The sequence below is a fragment of the Rhinoraja longicauda genome, chromosome 2 (assembly GCF_053455715.1).
Source record: "Rhinoraja longicauda isolate Sanriku21f chromosome 2, sRhiLon1.1, whole genome shotgun sequence".
In the NCBI taxonomy this organism is placed as follows: domain Eukaryota; kingdom Metazoa; phylum Chordata; class Chondrichthyes; order Rajiformes; family Arhynchobatidae; genus Rhinoraja; species Rhinoraja longicauda.
This window is the reverse complement of record NC_135954.1, coordinates 59150759-59173196: the sequence shown is the minus strand read 5'-3', so window position 1 is coordinate 59173196 and position 22438 is coordinate 59150759. Positions and strand designations below refer to the sequence as shown.

At 42.9% G+C, this 22438-nt stretch overlaps 1 protein-coding gene across 3 annotated transcripts in view; it reads left to right on the top strand.

Moving 5' to 3' along the window:
* Positions 1–22438, top strand: part of pign (phosphatidylinositol glycan anchor biosynthesis, class N) — a 161029-nt gene that overhangs the window by 87657 nt on the left and 50934 nt on the right. For 2 of the 3 annotated variants that reach the window (XM_078419560.1, XM_078419540.1), the window contains exon 28: positions 1043–1095. In XM_078419560.1, coding sequence (XP_078275686.1) covers positions 1043–1095 — 53 coding nt within the window. Of the gene's footprint in view, positions 1–1042; positions 1096–18432; positions 19684–22438 lie in introns of those variants that run through there. The other variant, XM_078419549.1, reaches the window with a different exon arrangement.

The window sequence follows — 22438 nt, the reverse complement described above, 5'->3', positions numbered from 1 at the left end:
AAGAGATTTATGAGGATGCGACCTGGATTAAAGGGTGCTAACTAAAGGGAGAGATTGGACAAATTTGGATTGTTTTCACTGGAATGTCAGAGGCTCAGGGGAGACATAGTGGAAGTTTATAAAATTATGAGAGGCAAAGATAAGTTGGACTGTCAGAATCTTTTTTCCCAGGGTAGATATGTTGCATATTAGAGGCCAGTGAATGAAGTGAGAAGGGGAAATTTTAAAGGAGATGTGTGGGGCGTTTTTTAAACAGAGATGGGTGTTGGGAAAATGCTGCCCTGGAATGGTGGTGGAAGTGGATATGATAGTGGTGTTTAAGAGGCTATTATACACATGAATATGCATGGAATGAAAAAAATAAGGAGCATACGCAGGTAGAAGGGATTAGTTTAAGCAGGCATTATGTTCGGCACAGACATCATGAGCCAAAGGGCCTGTTCCTGTGCGTGTACTATTCTATGTAACAACGTTATTGTTTGAAAAGAACTCCTGAGCAGGTATCTTACTTTATCTGTGGAATTCTCTGCCACAGAAGGCAGTGGAGGCCAATTCACTGGATGGTTTCAAGAGAGAGTTAGATTTCGCTCTTAGGGCTAAGGGAATCAAGGGATAGTGAGGAAAAAGCCAGAACGGGGTACTGATTTTGGATGGTTAGCCATGATCATATTGAATGGTGGTTCTGGCTCAAAGGGCCAAATGGCCGAATCCTGCACTTATTTTCTATATTTAGGTTCTCATTTGGAAGGGTGGGGCAGCGACGGTGGAGGGTACTGGTGTTGGCAGAGTGATTCCGAAAGAGTCAAGGAAATTTTGGTGCAAGTCTGAGGCAGTACATTCTGGCCATGAGTTGGACGTGCATCACGCTTGCTGCTTTCACGGGGCAAAGCTATGCAAGGAGATGTGGTGATCTTCAGGAAAAATATTTTTAAAAGATGATAGTTTTCTTTGTATCGAATAATTATGTAGAAGAAAAATAGCCTTTTTGCTGTTTCTCAATGGCGGGCATTTCTGACGTTGATATATGCATTTGCATTTGCAGCATTTTTTCTTTTTGGTTAAAGACAATGGAAGTTGGCTGGACATTGGAACTAGGTAGGTGAATTTTTGAATTGTGTTTAATGTCCTGCTGATATATATATTTTTTAAATATAATATGCATACATATGCTTTTTGTAAGATACCTGTCATCAAATTATGTGGTCTTCCGCCCTCCTGATTAACATCTAATCCAATGCCTCTCAGTTACACAACCTCTCTAATGTAAATATGAGGATCTGGGTTAATAAGCATTTCATTTTCTTGCAAGTCTATTTATCCATGTAAATAGCCTAATTGTTTTGTAAAATTTAGCATGTAGTAACATATACCTTAGGATAACATGCTTGTGTTAAATATGATAATGTAGATTTGGCACGTATAAATGAAGTTAGATCAGATACACTGAGGTGCTGGATTGCTCATCATAGATTTCAATCCAGTCAATGAATCAGGCCTGAATCAATTCTACTAGTTTATAAGAATCTTGAGCGAAATCAAGGTTAAATCCTTCAAAGCCTGCTGTTTTAATTTATTAACTGAGTATGCAATATTTAATATTGTGCATTTTTCTCAGAAGCACAACAGTGATTTTAGAATGACATCTGGACCAAACATATCCTAACTTGGCTACCAAAGCTTATTAACACCATGAATAAAGGCACTCAATTTGGTTAGCGAGACATGACTTTTCTAACTTTATTGATTATTTTATTCAATTTACGAAATCCGAGTCCCTGAGGTTTGTTGCAATATTTGCAAGCATAAATAAATGCTGAAAACATTTAACTTGACTGAATTAGCAAGAATGTTGTCTGTATTTAGTTGTAACCACTTAATTATACCCTTGAGTTGAGATGTCCTTTCTCCACCTGAGAGCGACGTTGTTTATACATGTAATTGGCATGATGCCAGTAATTCAACGACAAAGATATAATTTATCGGCATAGTTAACAGCTAAAGATAACAACGATACGATTTTCTTCTTTTACTTGCTCTCTACAGCCTTCTTCCACCTCTTCTTCTATAACCCCACTCCACTGCAACCAACTGTACCTCTTATGGGGTAATGTCAATCTACAACCAGTTAGTTGCTTGTGTTGTGACTCCAATTTTGATGCATGCAAAAGGCTGAGATTACCTGTAAAATCAGCAGTTTACATTTGTACTGTGCTCTTAGCATTGTGAAAAATCTCAAAGTCTAATATCTGTGATCGGAAAATTACTAGAGAATATTCTAAGGAATAAGATATACATGCATTTAGATGGACAGGGGCTGATTACGAATAGCCAGCATAGTTTTGTACATGGGAGATAGTGTCTCAAAAAGCAGTTTTTTTTAAGATGTGACCAAAAAGGTTGATGAAAGAGTTGTAGACATTGTATATACAGATTTCAGCATGGCATTTGACAAGGTTCAGCTCGGTAGGTTGCTCTGGAAGGTTAGATCACATGGAATCCAAGGAGAGATAGCTGACTGAATAGAAAATAGACACAAATTGCTGGAGTAACTCAACAGGACAGGCAGCATCTCTGCATAGAAGGAATGGGTGACGTTTTGGGTCCAGACCTTTCTTCAGACTGAGTCTGAACAGTGACTGAGTCTGAAAACTTCAGACTGAGTCTGAAGAAGGGTCTCAACCAGAAACGTCACCCATTCCTTCTATCCAGAGATGCTGCCTGTCCCGCTGAGTTACTCCAGCATTTTGTGTCTATCTTCGGTTTAAACCAGCATCTGCAGTTCCTTCCTAAAACATTTTGACTGAATAGAAAATTGGCTTCATGGAAGGTTGCTTTTCACACTGGAGGTCTGTGACGAGTGATGTGCCTCAGGGTTCAGTGTTGGGTCCATTGCTGTTTATCATCTATATCAATAATTTGGATGAGAATGTACAAGTAAGTAAGTTTGCAGATGACACTAAAGTGGGTGGTATTATAGATAGCGAAGATGGTTGTAAAAAAACTGCAGCAGGATCTTGGTCAGGTGGACTGGGGAATGTCCACCTGATCTCCCGGTGGCTGAGCACTTCAACTCCCCCTCCCACTCCCAGTCTGACCTTTCTGTTATGGGCCTCCTCCAGTGCCATAGTGAGGCCCACCGGAAATTGGAGGAACAGCACCTCATCCCGTTGTAGGTGACGGACAACAACAAATCATCCTCCAACATTTCCGTCACAACAAATCATCCTCCAACATTTCCGTCACCTACAACAGGACCCCACTACTGGCCACATCTTCCCATCCCCTCCCCTTTCTGCATCCCGCAGAGACCGTTCCCTCCGTAACTCCCTGGTCCACTCGTTCCTTCCTACCCAAACCACCCCATCCCCGGGCACTTTCCCCTGCAACCGCAGGAGATGCAACACCTGTCCCTTTACCTCCCCCCTCAACTCCATCCAAGGACCCAAACAGTCTTTCCAGGTAAGACAGAGGTACACCTGCACCTCCACCAAACCCATCTATTTTATCCGCTGCTCTAGATGTCAACTTCTTTACATCAGCGAAACCGAACGCAGGCTCGGCGATCGTTTCGCTCAACACCTTCGCTCAGTCCGCCTTAAACAACCTGATCTCCCGGTGCCTGAGCACTTCAACTCCCCCTCCCACTCCCAGTCTGACCTTTCTGTCATGGGCCTCCTCCAGTGCCATAGTGAGGCCCACCGGAAATTGGAGGAACAGCACCTCATATTTCGCTTGGGCAGCTTGCAGTCCAGCAGTATGAACATTGACTTCTCCAACTTTAGATAGTTCCTCTGTCCCTCTCTTCCCCCCCCCTTTCCAGTTCTCCCTCTAACTTCCTGTCTCCACCTATATCCTTCCTTTGTCCCGCCCCCCTGACATCAGTCTGAAGAAGGGTCTCGAACCGAAACGTCACACATTCCTTCTCTCCTGAGATGCTGCCTGACCTGCTGAGTTACTCCAGCATTTTGTGAATAAATATCTTCGAAGAGGGAGGTGAAAGTAAACAAAGATGATGATCCAAAAATTGGTGCACTGCTAAATCTGGCTATATAGGTCAGCAAGAACAGGAATGATGGCTGAATGAGATTGTAGGTCAGGACATGATCAGCATTTTGGATGAGCTTAAGCTTGCAGTTGGAGCATTTTCAAAGGCTCAAATGACAATTTATTCTGCCACACAGCTTTAGTTTTCCTTATTTAAATTTTCTCCAACCTCAGGTTTATCTGGACGTTTCTTCTGCATGCTGGATGTGCGAATGATACAAATCCACAGAATAGCGAAAAAGAGTACCGTTAGCTAATTGTCATTCTGGTAAACTTTGCACCACTTCCGAACAAGATGTTAAATTAGCCATACCATTGGGCTAGTGTGAAGGGTGTTTGGCTCGAAATTTTGCAGTTTCCAACATTGTGGTCCCAGAAGGATCATATTACCAGGATAATATAAGAAAATAACTGCAGATGCTGGTACAAATCGATTTATTCACAAAATGCTGGAGTAACTCAGCAGGTCAGGCAGCATCTCGGGAGAGAAGGAATGGGTGATGTTTCGGGTCGAGACCCTTCTTCAGACTGATGACAAGGGGGCGGGACAAAGGAAGGATATAGGTGGAGACAGGAAGATAGAGGGAGATCTGGGGAGGAGGGGAAAGGAGGGATAGAGGAACTATCTAAAGTTGGAGAAGTCGACGTTCATACCACCGGGCTGCAAACTGCCCAGGCGAAATATGAGGTGCTGTTCCTCCAATTTCCGGTGGGCCTCACAATGGCACTGGAGGAGGCCCATGACAGAAAGGTCAGACTGGGAATGGGAGGGGGAGTTAAAGTGCTCGGCCACCGGGAGATCAGTTTTGTTAATGCGGACCGAGCGCAGGTTTTCAGCGAAGCGATCGGCGAGCCTGCGCTTGGTTTCGCCGATGTAAATAAGTTGGCATCTAGAGCAGCGGATGCAATAGATGAGGTTGGAGGAGGTGCAGGTGAACCTTTGTCTCACCTGGAAAGACTGTTTGGGTCCTTGGATGGAGTTGAGGTGGGAGGTAAAGGGACAGGTGTTGCATCTCGTGCGGTTGCAGGGGAAAGTGCCCGGGGTTGGGGTGGTTTGGGTAGGAAGGGACGAGTGGACCAGGGAGTTACGGAGGGAACGGTCTCTGTGGAACACAGAGAGGGGAGGGGATGGGAAGATATGGCCAGTGGTGGGGTCCCGTTGTAGGTGACGGAAATGTTGGTGGATGATTTGTTGGATCCGCTGGCTGGTGGGGTGGAAGGTGAGAACGAGGGGGATTCTGTCCTTGTTGCGAGTGGGGGGAGGGGGAGCAAGAGCGGAGTTGCGGGATGTAGAAGAGACCCTAGTGAGAGCCTCATCTATAATGGAGGAGGGGAAGCCCCGTTTTCTGAAGAACGAGGACATCTCAGAAGCCCTAGTGTGAAACACCTCATCCCGGGCGCAGATGCGGCGTAGACGGAGGAATTGGGAGTAGGGGATAGACTTTTTGCAGGGGACCGGGTGGGAAGAATTGTAGTCCAGATAGCTGTGCGAGTCAGTGGGTTTATAGTAAATGTCCGTCACTAGTCTGTCTCCTGTGATGGAGATGGTGAGGTCCAGAAATGGGAGGGAGATGTCAGAGATAGTCCAGGTGTACTTAAGGGCAGGATGGAAATTGGAGGTGAAGTGTATGAAGTCAGTGAGTTCTGCATGGGTGCAAGAGGTAGCACCAATGCAGTCGTCGATGTAGCGGAGGTAGAGTTCGGGGATGGGGCCAGTGTACGTCTGGAACAGGGATTGTTCGACGTACCCGACAAAGAGGCAGGCGTAGCTAGGGCCCATGCGAGTGCCCATAGCTACGCCTCTGGTTTGGAGGAAGTGGGAGGAGTCAAAGGAGAAGTTGTTGAGGACAAGAACCAGCTCTGCTAGGCGGAGGAGAGTGTTGGTCGATGAGGATTGGCTGGTTCTACGGTCAAGGAAGAAACGGAGGGCTTCGAGACCATCCTTGTGGGGGATGGAAGTGTAGAGTGACTGGACATCCATGGTGAAGATGAGGGAGTGGGGGGCTGGGAACCGGAAGTTATCAAGGAGATGGAGAGCGTGTGAGGTGTCTTGGACGTAGGTGGGGAGGGATTTAACCAGGGGGGATAGGATGGAGTCGAGGTAGGTAGAGATAAGTTCGGTGGGGCATGAGCAGGCAGAGACAATGGGTCTGCCGGGACTGTTATGTTTGTGGATTTTGGGTAGGAGGTAGAATCGGGCAGTGCGGGGCTGGGGAACTATGAGATTGGAGGCACTGGGGGGTAGATCGCCGGAGATGATGAGGTCAGTGATGGTGCTGCTGATAAAGGTCTGGTGTTTATCGGTGGGGTCGTGGTCCAGGGATAGGTAGGAAGAGGTGTATGATAGTTGTCGTCTGGCCTCGGTCCGGTAGAGGTCAGCACGCCAGACTACCACAGCCCCTCCCTTGTCAGCGGGTTTAATGATTAAGTCCGGGTTGTTGCGGAGTGAGTGGAGGGCTGCACGCTCAGGAGGGGAGAGGTTGGAGTTAGTCAGGGGAGTGGAGAATTTGAGGCGGCTGATGTCACGCCGGCAGTTCGAGATAAAAAGTTCTAGTGAGGGTAGTTGGCCAAAAGGGGGGGTCCAAGAGGAGGGGGTCCATTGGGGACGGGAGAAGGGGTCATCACTGGGGGGTGAGGACTCCTTCCCATGGTAAAAGGCTCGGAGGCGGAGGCGGCGGTAAAGGATAAAACAGTTTTATGAATTCATGGCAACATCGTTGCAACTTGCAAGACCTGCAGCCTATGGATGACCCTCCACAGTGATGAAGCAACTGTGCAGAATGAGGCAAAATTTCTTTACACACATTTGAGATCTGATACGCACCACCTAAAAGGATGGTGTAATCAGATTGAATTGCATGTTGCCTAAAACACAGGAATGTCTACTTAATGTGGTCAGATTTTCAGGTTATGAAGAAAGGCTAGAGTGTGGGACTGAATCAAATGGTTCTGTTAAAGAGCCTAGTCAGGCCTGAGGGCTGCAATGGAATCCTTCGGTGAGATTTCACAGTGCCCTGTCCCTCAAAAAAAAACTGGAGATCAGAGTTCATTCTTTGACATGCCCTTCTTCCTGGTGATCAACAGATTAAAATGAGTTTTTACATTGCTGAGCAAGATGAAAGTTGTTTCCTTCTCTCTCCACTCCAAGCAATTTATTATCTTTTATTCTCACTGTATTTTGAGTTGGTCATTTACAGTGCCCCACATTTTTAATGAAGCCAGCTCTTCCAATGATTTGCACTTTCATTTATTCCCAGGCATGATGTGGGTTCATTAATCTTTTTACAAGGGTGTGAAAAAACAGAGCTGTCATCCTTACTTTTAGTTATTAAATCGCATGATGTAAGACTTGTAGGCAAAGCCATAGGGTATTATACATCCAAATTACCTATGGAATGAGTCTATTGTGCCACTTCAGCTTGGGTTTATTATTGTCCCTTGCACCATTGACATGCAGTGAAAAGCTTTGTTTGCATGCTATCTACTCAAATCAGATAATATTATACATATATACAATTAAGCCAAACTCCAGTAAAATAGGTAAAGCAAAAAGATACAGAGTACAGAATATAGTTCTCTGCATCATAACACAACAGTTCTAGAGACAAAGTCCAATGTCCGCAATGATGTAGAGGAAAATTGGATTGTGCACTCGCTTATGCATAGAGTGTTCAGAAGCCTGATATCAAAAGGGAAGAAGCTGTTTTTGAGTCTGGTGGTGTGCACTTTCAAGCTTTCAGATCTTCTGCCCGATGGGAGTGGGGAGAGCAAGGAATGACTGGGGTGGGAAAGGTCTGATCAAAAAGCAGGTAAGAATCAATAACTTGGCTGTAAGTCTGGGGTCATTTATATGGGAGAGCAAGTAGGAGTAACTGATTAATCTCTTAAGGCCTTTATTGAACTGGTTGAGTTTTTAATCAGGTAATTTCATGGTCTCTGACACTGATGCTGGCTTTGCATTGCAGATTAACATAATTAATTGAATTTAAACTTGGGTACCATGGGGGAGAGGGGTTTGAACATGTCCCTAGTTAATTTGCTCCTACTCCTAGATTATCAGTTCACAAGTAGAAATTGGAATGAAACTTGATCCATTATGAAGTGAATGAACTATAATTTATAAACATTCCTTGCCATGCCATTATTTCAGTCACCGTTGGCAGAGTAGGCAGAAGTTGTGGTTGACTATTGATACTTTTATTTATTTTCACTCAAAGTTATTATCCTTAGCTTGAATTTTGCAGTGCTTTACAGAAACATTTGTTGCAACTTCTGGAATGAATATGCTTCTATTGAAGAAGCCAGTGTTAATATTGAAAACATAGTATGTAGCCAAACTCTAAAAATGATGCTCAAGAGTAACAGAAGTTTGTTAAAATTTGTGAAAATGTTAACACTGGCTTTTGCATTATTACTCTGAATGCTTATTATTTATAGTTCATTGACTTTTGTATGCTATGTTTAAAAAGAGAACAATATTTGGGGACGAGGTGTGACTTTTGCATTATCTTTAATTTCTGGAAACCACTCCGGCTGCCATCTCCTGTCTGCAGCTCCGCAGGTTTTACAGAGTGGGGAGCCAGACCTTGCTGACCTGCTCCCCCTACTCCAACCACCGTTGTTGTGAGATTGTTTTCATGTCTTTATTGCTCAAAATTTTAAATAAATTATTAATATTGAAATAAATAATTTAAAAACTTTAATAATCGCTATCTTTTTAAAAATAGGTTTAACTGAAACCACCTACAAATGCTTATTAATTATTTTAAACATGAAATATTTTGAATAATGTAGCTTCCTCTTTGCCTCCTACTCCAAAGTCCTGCAGTCACCTTGAAATCAATATGGCCTTGAGTTTTGTGTACCTGATACTTTCCTCCTTTAAATGCCAGTGAATCACAGCAAGACTGAGTTTTGCCAAAAGACTCCATCCAGAGTCCACTAGTAGAGCCTACATGCACTGCCTTACATGCACATGTTCCATTCTGAACTAACAGTAGTTTAAATGGCTAAATGGTTGCAGTTACATTCCCAATATCCGGCACAAGATCTGGTCCAAGATTTGTTGACTGATGGTTAAGTTACCGGATTTGTGATATAGAGCTCTGAACTGATACCCTTGTTACAATGGACCAGAAGGAAGGAATGGTGTCTGTTATTGCCGATTGTCTGCTATAACTGATAGGTCTATGAAATCTATCCCCTCTCATCCATCATTCCTCATTGACAGCACTGCCCGGGCACTGGGTCAGAATGCTAGAGGCCCCTTCACTGAGAGCCCAGTGGGACCCCCCTCACACATGGAGTGCAGCTGCTCAAGAAGGTGACCCACAACCAACGAGTTTGAGTTGAGTTTATTGTCACATGTACCGAGGTAGTGAAAAGCTTTTGTTGCGTGCTTACCAGTCAATGGAAAGACAATACATGATTACAATCGAGCCATCCACAGAGTACAGATACATGATGAAGTGAATAACATGTAATGCAAGATAAAGCCAGTAAAGTCTGATCAAAGATAGTCCGAGGGTCTCCAATGAGGTAGATAGTAGTTCGAGTTGTGGTAGGATGGTTTGGCTGCCTGATAACAGCTGGGAAGAAACTGTCCCTGAATCTGGAGGTGTGTGTTTTCATACTTCTATACCTTTTGCCTGATGGGAGAGGGGAGAAAAGTAAGTGGCCAGGGTGTGTCTTGAAATTGATTATGTTGGTGGCCTTGTGAGGCAGCTTGAGGTATAAATGGAGTCAATGGAAGGGAGGTTGGTTTGTGTGATGGTCTGGGCTGCATCCACAACTTGCTGCAATTTCTTGTCGTCTTCGTTGGACCAAGCCAAGCTGTGATGCATCCTTATAAAATGCTTTCTATGATGCATCTGTAGAAGTTGGTGAGAGTTGATGGGTACATGCTGAACTTCCGAAGCCTTCTAACAAAGTAGACGTGTTGGTGTGTGTACTTGGCCATTGCTTCAATATGTGTGGTTTAGGAGAAGTTGTTGGTCAAATGTACTCCTAGGAATCTGAAGCTTTCAACCAGCTTGACTTTGGTGCTTACTCCTGATTTATAAAGTTCAAATCCCATCATAACATCATGGAATATTTAAATTTAGTTAATTAAATAATCAGGAGTGAAAAATATCCATTCTGGCTAAATATGGCATTGTCATCCTGTGCAGTTTTAAAATAAATGGACCATAAGCAGAGGAGGGATCTACTACCATACTGGATCTGACGTGTATGGTACATTAGAGTATCAGCAAAGTAGTTAATTCTGAAGTGACCCAGCAAGTAGGTCAGTTCCATCAAATCATTGAAATTAAACACAGAACTGCAGTAGTTCAAGAAAATTTGCCCCAGTACCTACTGCAGGGCAAATAGGGGTTTAGCCTTTAGACTAGAGATACAGTGCGGAAATCGTGCTGACCAGCGATCACCCTATACAGTAGCACAATCCGACACACTAGGGACAATTTTACAATTTTACCGAATCCAAATAACCTACAAGCCTGTATGCCTTTGGAGTGTGGGAGGAAAGCAGAGCACCTAGAAGAAACCTACGCGGTCACAGGGAGAATGTACAAACAGACAGCACCTGTAATTATGATTGAGCCTGGGTCTCTGGTGTTGTAAGGCAACAGCTCTACTGCTGCTCCACTGTTCCGCCCTTAAGATAGGGCAGATAGGTATGTATTCTTGTATTGCTAGCAAGGATTGATAATAAATGCTGACCTTGCCCATGATGGCCACATCAAATAAATTAATTTAAACAAAAATTTTGATTTGATTGTGGGGCGTGCTGTGCGGGAAGGGTGGAAGATGCACGGTTGTAGAATTCTGGAATTAAGTTTAAGCGAGTTATTGAATAGGAGTAGAAATGATCTTCGCCTGTTTCTGTTTGAGCTGTGCAAGGATTTCATTAAACAACTGCTGCTGGGCAAAACTGATTGTATAAAAGAAAACTTCGCCTAAGTCTTGTAACTCGAGGCTGGGCAGGGAAAGCACGTGACTCAAAAGATTCTCGTAGCTAGCTTTCCCATATAATCTTAGTTGGAGGCTAGTTAATGATTGAGTGAGGTGGCAACAAAAACTTTTAAGATTTGAGGGAAACTTCACTGCCTATCCGTTCATTTAAAGGTCACTTTTAATTTTGGTTTTATATTAGGTCCATTACAGTGGTAATTCATTGTTGTGCTTTGTGGGCTAATAGATGACTTTGCCGAGTTAGCATTTACATATATCTGTACAAATCGTAGCTGGGGACTTCAACCATGCTAACCTAAAAACTGTCATGCCCAAAGTATACCAGCATGTTGATTTCCCAACACGAGAAAACAACACCTTGGACCTTGTCTACACGACCATCAAAGGAGCATACAAGGCTTCCCCCCTCCCCCACATCGGCCTCTCTGATCACCTCACCGTTCTGCTGAAACCGGCATACAGACCCCGGGTGAAAGTCACCAAACCGGTTTCAAAAGAGGTACGTGTGTGGTCAGAGGACAGCACAGCTGCACTCCAAAACTGCTTTGAGACTACAGACTGGGACATGTTCAAGCAGGCAGCAACATACAACAACACAACCAACATTCAGGAATACACAGAGACAGTTACAGGCTACATCACCAAATGCATTGACGATGTGACCCACACCAGAGCCATCACCATCCGGGCTAACCAGAAGCCATGGCTGACAGGGGAGGTCCATGGGCTGCTGAGGGTCCGCAACGCTGCCTTCAGAGAGGGCAATCCAGCCGGTCTCAGAGCAGCCAGGGCCAACCTTTCCAGTGGCATCAGGAAAGCCAAACAACACTACACCCGGCGCATCACAGCCCACTTCAGTGACAGCAGAGACACACGGAGCCTGTGGAAGGGTATTAGGACTATCACGGACTACAAACCCTTACCACAGACCTGTGACAGTGACACCTCTCTCTTGAACGACCTCAACGGCTTCTTCGCACGCTTTGAAGCTCAGAGCAACACACCTGCGCAGAAAACAACTCCTCCCCCCAACGACCAGGCTATTTGTCTGTCTCCAGGCAGTGTGAGGAGCACACTGTTAAGGATTAACACCCGGAAAGCTTCTGGACCTGACAACATTCCTGGTCGTGTGCTAAAAGACTGCGCAGCTGAGCTCACAGATGTCCTCACAGACATCTTCAACATCTCCCTGAGCCAGGCTGTTGTTCCCTTGTGCTTCAAAGAAACCACCATCATACCTGTGCCCAAGAAGTCTTCTCCATCCTGCTTCAACGACTACCGCCCTGTAGCGCTGACTTCAACCATCATGAAGTGCTTCGAGAGGCTGGTCATGAAGCAGATCAGATCCAACCTCCCCCCCTCCCTGGACCCGTTTCAGTTTGCATATCGAGCTAAGCGGTCCACTGAGGATGCCATCTCCTCTGCTCTACACCCAGCCCTCACCCACTTGGACACTAAAAACTCATATGTTAGGATGCTGTTCATAGACTTTAGCTCAGCATTTAACACCATCATCCCCCAGCAGCTGGTTTGTAAACTAACAAATCTGGGCCTCAGCCCCCTTCTCTGCAACTGGCTGCTGGACTTCCTCACTGCCAGACCCCAGTCCGTACGGGTCGGCAGCAACACATCGGACACCATCACGCTGAGTACGGGTGCCCCACAAGGATGTGTGCTAAGCCCCCTGCTCTTCACCTTGCTGACCCACGACTGCACACCCACCTACAGCTCCAACCACTTCGTCAAGTTTGCGGATGACACAACAGTGGTGGGTCTCATCAGCAACAACGACGAGACCCACTACAGGAAGGAGGTGGACCAGCTGGCCGCGTGGTGCCAGACAACAATCTCTTCCTGAATGTGGAGAAAACAAAGGAGATTGTTGTCGACTTCAGGAGAACGCACACCCAACACCCCCACCCACTGACCATCAATGGTGCTGCTGTGGAGCAGGTGAGCAGCACCAAATTTCTGGGGGTGAACATCACCGAGGATCTCTCCTGGAGCAACAACATCACGTCCATCGCCAAGAAAGCCCAGCAGCGCCTCTACTTCCTCCGCAAACTGAAGAGAGCGGGAGCCCCCACACCCATCATGTACACTTTTTACCGAGGTGCCATCGAGAGCATCCTCAGCAGCTGCATCACTGTGTGGTTCGGAAGCTGCACAGCCTCCAGCCGTAAGACCCTGCAGCGCATAGTGAACACTGCTGAGAGGATCACTGGCGCCTCACTCCCAACACTCCTGGTCCTTTACACCACCCGCCTCACCCGCAAAGCATTGAGCATTGTGGGTGACCCCTCCCACCCCTCCAACAGCCTCTTCACCCTCCTGCCTTCAGGGAGAAGGTTTCGCAGCCTGAGGTCAAGCACCACCCGACTAAAGAACAGTTTTTTCCACCAGGCTGTCAGGATGCTGAACTCTCTCCCCTCCCTTCCTCCTCTCTCCCCTGCCCCTATGGGACCTGGACTTTAACACCCCACACACACGCACATCCAGCACCAGACACTTTTTTAAAAAAAATTTGAAGTGACTATATTTTATATTTTATGTTTTATGTTGATTGTTGTTTGCTGTGCCTTTTGTTTTATGCACTTTGTTCCTCGGGATTGTGGGAAACGGTATTTCGATTTTCTGTCTGTGTGAACTGGCTGAGGATTGACAATAAAATTGACTTTGACTTTGACTTGACTTTGAAATCATACGATGCAATTTGGTGAAAGCAAAATACAGAACTATCACTCATTTTAATTTACTCTGCCTTAATAAATGGTAATCAGGTTCTACTGGCTGTGGATTATCACCACACCCCATTTTGGAGACGATAATAAAAGCTGCCTTTCGCCTCCAGCTCAAGAGTTGGCATGTTTAACAACTAACATGTATCTTAATAATACGTTCAAGGTCAATTCAGCCCACTAAGCTTGTTAAATTTTATCAGGTGAGTTTGAGGAAAGTTTAGATTAGGTTTAAAACCCTTGCACAGTCACTGAAATGCAATATTGACTTTGATTAATAGATTGAAATGTGTGATATCATCATAAATGCCATCATGCATCCTACTCAATTTACAGTTCCATTATAGCCATTAATTTTATATCAACCAGCATTAAAATTGTCCGTCCCCCAGCCACTTCTATTTCTGTAGAATTTGGAGGGCAAAGTATTATAGCAGACTTTACTGGATACCCATTGGGCTTTGCTGATCGAAGGAGGCGGCTCCTTACCTGCCCTTTTCAAGGTTTCAATGGACTCCCATCTGTGTTGCTAAAGAGAACACATTTTGCCTGCACTTCAAATGCTGAACATTACTAATCATTGGGGGAAGAGGGATAGTTTAAAACAAAATTTGAACCTATTCTGGAATCTTACCCTGACGTGCTAAATCTGTTCACATTCTCCCCTCCTTCATTGTTTGTAATTGGCTGGGAGGTGAAAAAACATAACATTGATATTCATGGCATTCTCTGTACATGGCCTCCCCATTGAGCAGCTTCTGAAGGAAAGCTTTAACATTACATTATGAACTTCAGGCTTGTATCTACCCTAAATACAGATGCTAATTGGAATCATGGAAATGTGCAGCATGTAAACAGGTAATTGGTCCCAACCATTCACACTGACCATTGGGCACCTTTCAATATTAATCCCAACTCCCAGCACATACTCCGTTACCTGGGAAATTCAAGTGCTCGTCTAGATGCTTCTTAAATGCTGTCATTGGCCCAGTTTGAAGCACCCCCTAAGGCAGTGCATTCTAGGTACTTACCACTCTCTGGGTGAAGAAGGCCCTCCTTGTATCCTCTCTAAGTCTCTGACCTCATACTCTGATTATTATGTCCTCTTGTTTTATCTAGCAGACACAGGGAAAAGCTTCCTGCAATCCACGCTATCTATGCCCCCCATAATGTTATATACCTCTTTGCTCTCCCCTCCAAACCGTGTCTGCTCCAGAAGAACAGGATGGACTTCTTCAGTCTCTCCTCTTAATTGAATGGGTCTATTCCAGGCAATATCTTCTCTGCACCCTCTCCAGTGCTACCGCATCCTTCTTCTAGCATGGTGGCAGAACTGCACATGATACTCCAACTGAGGTCTTACCAAGGGTTTATAAAGTTGGAACATGATCTCCCTCCCTCTGTATTCTATGCCCCAGCTCACGATAGCCAGTATCCTATATGCCTTCCTCGCCACTTTATCTACCTGCATGGTCAGCTTCAAGGATCGTTGCACATGTACTCTAAGATTCTGCTGTTCCTCTATATTCCTGAAGATCCTACTATTAGTGGTGTATATCCCAACCTCCTTAGTACTCCTAAAATGTGGCACCACACATATAAAGGCACAAATTGCTGGTGTATCAGCAGGTCAGGCAGCATCTGTGGAGAACATGGGTACGTGACCTTTTGGGTTGTGATCCTTCTTAACACCGAAGAATGGTCCCAACCCGAAACATCAGCTACCCATGTTCTCAAGAGAAGCTGCCTGAACTATTTAGTTACTCAAACACTTTGTGTTGTTTTTATAAACCAGCTTCTGCAGTTCCTTGTGTCACCTCACATTTATCCGTGGTTTAATTCCATCTGTCATTTTTCAGCCAATTTCACCAACACATCGATATCTCTCTGGAGCCTAAGGTTACCTTCTACACTATCACCAACTGCAATCTTTGTGTCATCCGAAAAATGTATTGTTCCTGTATCTCATGTCCACATTCAGTTCTTCCATGCATATATTGGCACGGTAGCGCAGCGGTAGAGTTGCTGCTTTACAGCGAATGCAGCGCCGGAGACTCAGGTTCGATCCTGACTACGGGTGCTGCACTGTAAGGAGTTTGTACGTTCTCCCCGTGACCTGCGTGGGTTTTCTCCGAGATCTTCGGTTTCCTCCCACACTCCAAAGACGTACAGGTATGTAGGTTAATTGGCTGGGTAAATGTAAAAATTGTCCCTAGTGGGTGTAGGATAGTGTTAATGTACGGAGATCGCTGGGCGGCACGGACTTGGTGGGCCGAAAAGGCCTGTTTCCGGCTGTATATATATGATGACGATATGATGATGATTACAAACAACACCGATCCTTGCGGGACACCACAAGTCACAGCCATCCAATCGTAAAACAACCCTCTGCCATCACCCTTTGTCTCCTTTTGCAGAGCCAAGTTTGGATCCAGTTTGTTGACTTGGTTTGGATCACAAGGATCCAGGCCTTTTGAACCGGACTTCTTTGTGGGACCTTGTCAAAGGTCTTTCTTAAATCCATGTAAGTCACATTACTCATCCACTGCCCTGTCCCCAGTGATACACTTTGTTACCTCTTCAAAGTTTCACATTCCATGAAGTCTCAGCAAACCTTGACATTATGAAATGGTGGGACATGGATTATTTGAATGCTCATTTCACAACTACACATCTGTAGATCAATCATATTTATCTCTGTCAATATGACCTTCACCACATATCTTATGCACGATATACATTCCACCATGTAATCCAGTCCGGGATTTGAGTAGGACTGCAGCTACTGATAACAGCCTGCTCGTCCCTTAGTTTAGTAGTCTGTAAGTTGATACGAGGAGTGCAACAATATGTATTGTTCACTCTGCATGGGTTTTAATAAATGCTTTGTGGTTCACCTAATACTTTATAATGGATTGATTACAAAACAACATCAAATGGGTGTAAAAGTATATTAGCAAACAAAATATTATTTAATTTTTTTTTTGTATAATGTTTGATTGAATTGAACATGATCCTTTAGAAATATTATCTCAGTCTTTTGTATCGTATTTTTATATTGTGTGTACATTTGTAAGTTATGGTAGAGCATTCATCCAGTTTCTTGGCAATCTATGATAGTGGCACCACTTCCGTTGGTCGCACTTCTTTCCACTTCTGTTTGCCATGCTGTACTACAAAGTGAACATTAAGCTGTTAATCCCTTTTAACTCGGAAATTCATACCTGTCACACGAGAGCTGTGACAACATGTACGTACCGTCCTCCTACCTCGTTGTCACATGCAAAGCTGCATTAGCTCGATGTTGCTGGCTCATCTGAACTGACACGGACATTCTCAACTCCCGAGTACTGATATCTAGTGCTATTGTCCTGGTGTTCTGGACTTTCCAAGAAATCGAATAGCACCTTTAACTTCTAGTCGGTTATTTTTATTAATTAGATACACCCACCTTCTCTTAAACTGCACCCTCCCCATCTTTCTCCTGAAAAAAGGTCAGCTATAGTTCCATTAATTTTAGCCTTTCACTTTGGCTACTCTCTATGTGGGAGGCCTGTTTGTGCCATAGTCGAGAGTGAGAGCCCTGGTTCTTAACTTGCTCTTTTTGAAAATCAGTACTACAAAGCTCATTTGTAATATGTCTTCCCAGGTAAAAATAGAGGCAATTAGTACAAACAGGCAGTGATGTTATATTTGACTACATTAGCTCAGTAATTAATGCAGGCCCAGCAGATAATTGCAACGAACTCCTAGCATGGTTTTGGTATCGGTTTGCCAGGGAATGTCGCCAAAGTTATTCAGGCAGTGACTAACCATGTCATGATTTTCCTTTTTGGTTTGGATTTTAAGACATCGTCAACCTTGGGTTGTCACTGAAACTAGTACGTGAATTTATGCCTGATTGAGCATGTCCTGGAAGAGATTGGAACTTCAACAGTCCTGCATTTTACTTTTTATATATTCACATATTACATGGGCACATTAAAACACAAAGTATAGTAAGGGTTATAATTACATGGCTGGAGTGACCTCAGAGCCTACCTTCCTTTTGATCCGAAGTGGTTAATTAAAAGCAAAACCAAGTGAAGTCCAAACATAATCGTGTTCATGTACCAAACGTTTGGCAGCTGTGTCACATGCTTTTGACTTGAAAGAAACGATGTATATTCCTTGTGTGATTTATGAGGGAGACAGTGAGGCTACAGGTTGTTCCACCCTCATTCAGCCTATACTTAAGTATTGCAAAGCAGGAAGAGGCCTTGCAATCTGGAGCCAACACAAGAACACATAAACAATCATTTTGATAAAATACTGTTCTTGGATGCCAAACAGAAATTAGTTAACATCATTTGGTAAAAATCGTAATGGTGCAAACTGGTATTGGACATTTCAGTCAGCAAAGAGTGCATGGCAATCATGAATATAGCTGTCCAATGTGGTCAATTCTTGCCCAATGACAATGCTTATATATAAGATTCCAATCCCTTTCAATCAACCAGGAAGACACAATCCTGATTCAGAGATTTGGTCTTGTTTGGTTAATTTTAATTCTCCAAGTCATCTGAAAAGCTCATGGCAACGAGAATATTTAATGGAATTTAGTGGCTGCTGTGCATAATTAACATTTTTCTTCACATTATTTAAAATAAAAATCACATTGTTCTCTTTGTTGCAGTATCAGTCATTATGTCATCGTGATGTCCATGACCATATTTCTCATGCTCCTAAGTCGCTTGGCTGAGATATTGACTACGAGGAGAATTAGACTTCATGGAAAAATCAAGCAGCATTTCACATGACCGTTGAACATGAATGATTAAAAACTCCATCACTCTGCAAAGCTGCTGTTTGGGTTGGATTAAGACGAGTAACATGGTGTGCAGTTGATCACTAAGCCCTCTGTCCACATCCTCCCTAAGAACCAGGAGACATAAGCAACTGAATGCATGGGATAATTTTCCTAAGCATTAAGTGACAGAGGTTTGTAATCACATTGTTTTTGTACTATTTAGTTCAAATAGCGCGAAATTGCTGTTGCTCTAATGTGGTACTGGGAGCACTGAGACAATGTAGATATCTGGCACGGCCAATTTCAGTGAGAAAACATTGTTAATCTGATGGAATCTCTGTACCCAAATCAAGCAACTCTATACATCTTGCATGGGCAATTGAATTTATAACAATCTAAAATATAATCAATTGTGTCTACGGAGGCATCAATGCCATTTTCAACTGGAGTACACATTTCAGTTTTGTGTGTGATGGGTTATGTGCTGCAGTGAATGGTCAGATCATGGAACTGGCAATGTAATGAAATTGGAGAGGGAGCAAGTCTGCTGGTGATCATTAATGCAGGGAAATATTAAATTTAAAGAAGAGAGAAATTACAAAAATGGAAAAGACACTGAGCTGAAATGAGAAATTTGCTTCATTTGATCTGATTAAGCATTTTGATTCTTTTGGTTTGAACTCGTTTTGATGTCTGGGATTTGTTCAGCTTGCTGTTCTGCATTTGAACCTGCTCTATCAGGTTATTTTCAGGGGAGTGGTAGTGTAAGTAACACCACAGTTTTGACATGTCTGGTGTCAAATTTTAATTAAATGGTGTTAACATTGACGCTGTCAAGACATAACTAGATCAAGACTCCAAATTCAGTTAAATATACGCATTTGCCAGACAAAGGTGGTTTCTGGGATTTATGTGAGGGAATAATGTAATGCTCTTGAGCATAACGTTGCATTTTAAGCCAGAGATTATCTGTGTAATGAAACTGGCCTTTTTCATTCCCCTCAATAAGTTTGAAATTTATAATGGTCGTGATTTAAAAATGCTATCCTCAACTTGAATATTTATAGACTTGTATGATGTGCATGATTGAGATTTAAGTAATTTGATTGCTGAATATAAACTATTCAAACTGGTTAGTTGCACTTAGATTCTCAAAAATCATTCTTTCAATCATGCATCTCTTGTATTTTTAATGTTTTAGATTGTTTCAAACATTTATATTTCTGTAAATAAAAAAATGTTTTCTAATTCATTTTCATTGTGCTTTTTAATTGCAATTAGTATTTTCTGGTCTTGGTTTGCTTCCATAATTTAGAGCTATACTTTGGTTTAACCTTCTCAATGCGAATTTGATGCAAGTTTCTTTAATTGATTATCCTGAAACTTAAATGTGTCTTCTGTTTATAGATATTATTTATGTTGTGACTCAATTTTATTCCAGGTTTGTGTAGTGTATCTACTGCAAGGTTACTTTTTGTGATTGACCAACTGATCAATGGTCTTAGAATGTTTGTTGCATAATTGTACCAATGCATAATTTGGGTAGTTTCTCAGAAAGGCAGTACAAGATGATAGGTAGCCATTAATGCATTTTCCTTTCTGTGTTTCTGGGTTATAAATAATGATTCCCCTAATATTGCCAAGAGAAAATCTAGCAAGTATTGGAAATCTGAAATAAGTAGCAGAAAATGTTGAAGATGATCAGCGGGTGGGACATTGTCTGTGGAGAGAGAAACAGTTTGTTTTAGGTTGCTACGGACTCATCAGAACTGGAAATATATTTGGAGCTACAAAAAAAATCTTAAGATGTGGAAATGAGTGTGTTGGACAGTGGGGGTGAGTTGGTGGGAGACCAGAGGGAACCAGAAGAAAGAACAGAAAAGAACATCTCAGATTGGATGGAAAACAGCAGAAATTAAATGTAAAAGACATGAACGTGTTAAATGAAAGTAGATGGTTACGGGACAAATAAAGAAACAAGATGTGAACAAGAGTGGCAGGATTATCACATGCTGAACTTGGTGATAGACACAACGTGCTGGAGTAACTCAGCGGGACAGGCAGCATCTCTGGAGAAAAAGGATGGATGACGTTACGGGTTGGGACTCTTCAAACTTGGTGTTGAATTTGGTATTGAGTTTGGAAACCTGCAACTAACCTAGTCTCAAGATGAGATGGGACAGTGCAAGAAGATAATGATCCTGAGGGAACTGGGAATTCTAATCTTTGTTTTTAGATTTTCCGGTGCTCCTTGTACTTTCTTGAATAGATCCTGCATATTATCACTGTAATGCAGGGTGCACATGCTATAGAAAAGGTGACACAGCCCAAGCAGGACAAGATTCTGACATGGCACCAATTACGGTTTGGAAAATAATTAGAACAGCTGTGCTCACTGCTTCCCGGCATCAGCAACTGCACAGCTGTAACCATCATGAACTATTGCAGAGAGTCAGCATAACAACAGCAGCGATTTATTAGCTTGTGCTACAAAATGCAAACTGCAGTCTACAACAGACCTGCACAAGCAATACTTATTTTAAAATAGAATGAAACAATCCTTCCACCAGGGTTAGTTCCTAATAACCCAAGTGTACACGCACTTCTTTGCAGTGTCTACATTGGCAGCTAAGCAGCTGCTGTTAAAATGACAAGGGCTATTTTTAGGAATGCATTATACTTTTCAAAGGAACAAGACAGATTGTGCATATTTCTTCTTGCTTATTATATTTTATTTTGTACCAGTGCTGTACTGCCATCGGCATGTGTTAGCACACTCATCGATTACATTTTGGTTCAAATGCCTCCTGGGTTGGTGCATCTAAAGCTCGTCAATATGTTAGTTGTTAAGAGCCCTACCTGAAATAAATCCATGCACTGTCAAACCAGTCCCTAAAGCAAATGTGCTCACAGCATTAAACCGGTTTTGAATGGACGTAGAGTATTGTTAAGGCACAGGACTAGCAACTAACAAGGTTGGTCGTTCACTTGCACATAAACAAATTGTGGAATGGGTTCAATGATTTCTAGTCTGGCTTGGGAAAGAATGTCCACTCAATTAAAATAAGAAGGCCACTAAATTTTAACAATATGATTACACTGGCTAAGAATATAAAGCATCTCCGTGTGTAATGCCCACTCGAGTTTTAGGTGATTAAACACAATACCAGTGCTAAATAATGATAACATTTGTAAGTTAACTTCTGGCAATCCATGCCATCGCTCTAAAGTTGACTAGATCAGGTTTCAAACTGGCCCATTTGTTCAAGGCCAGTGCTCCATCCTTTAACACATGTATATTCCAAGGGGCCAAGAAGAGTTCAATTGCCCATTGGAAGGGGAGTTATTCAAATTGTCAGGTTCATAAAGATTTTAAGCTACAAGCTCGGAAAAAAAACTTTTTACAATATTATTCACAATGAAGAAATGCAGATGCTTTCAAATATAACCAGAAGGCATCTGTTGTATATAGATGGCACATTGGACAGCAAAGGTTTATGGTAACTTAACAGCTGACTTAACTCGACTGCTCCCTTGAGGCAATTGCACTCCATTAATCCCAATGTTGTTAGTTTTAACTCTCCAGGTCATTTACTATTTCTTATGATTTCTTGGGTTGCAATTACTTTAGATATTTACTTTATTAGAAACATTTGTGGAATAAATAAACCAAGATTGTATTAGCGTATAAACACCAAGAGTCATTAAGTTTTTTTGTTAAAGTTTAAAAGCCAGAGAGAAAAAATCTTGTTTGTCATGAGCCATATATCTGACATCAATTCGTTGTCAACCGAAGGAATTTTACGTGTGGGAAAGAACTACAGATGTTGGTTTAAATCGAAGGTAGACACAAAAAGCTGGAGTAACTCAGCGGGACAGGCAGCATCTTTTT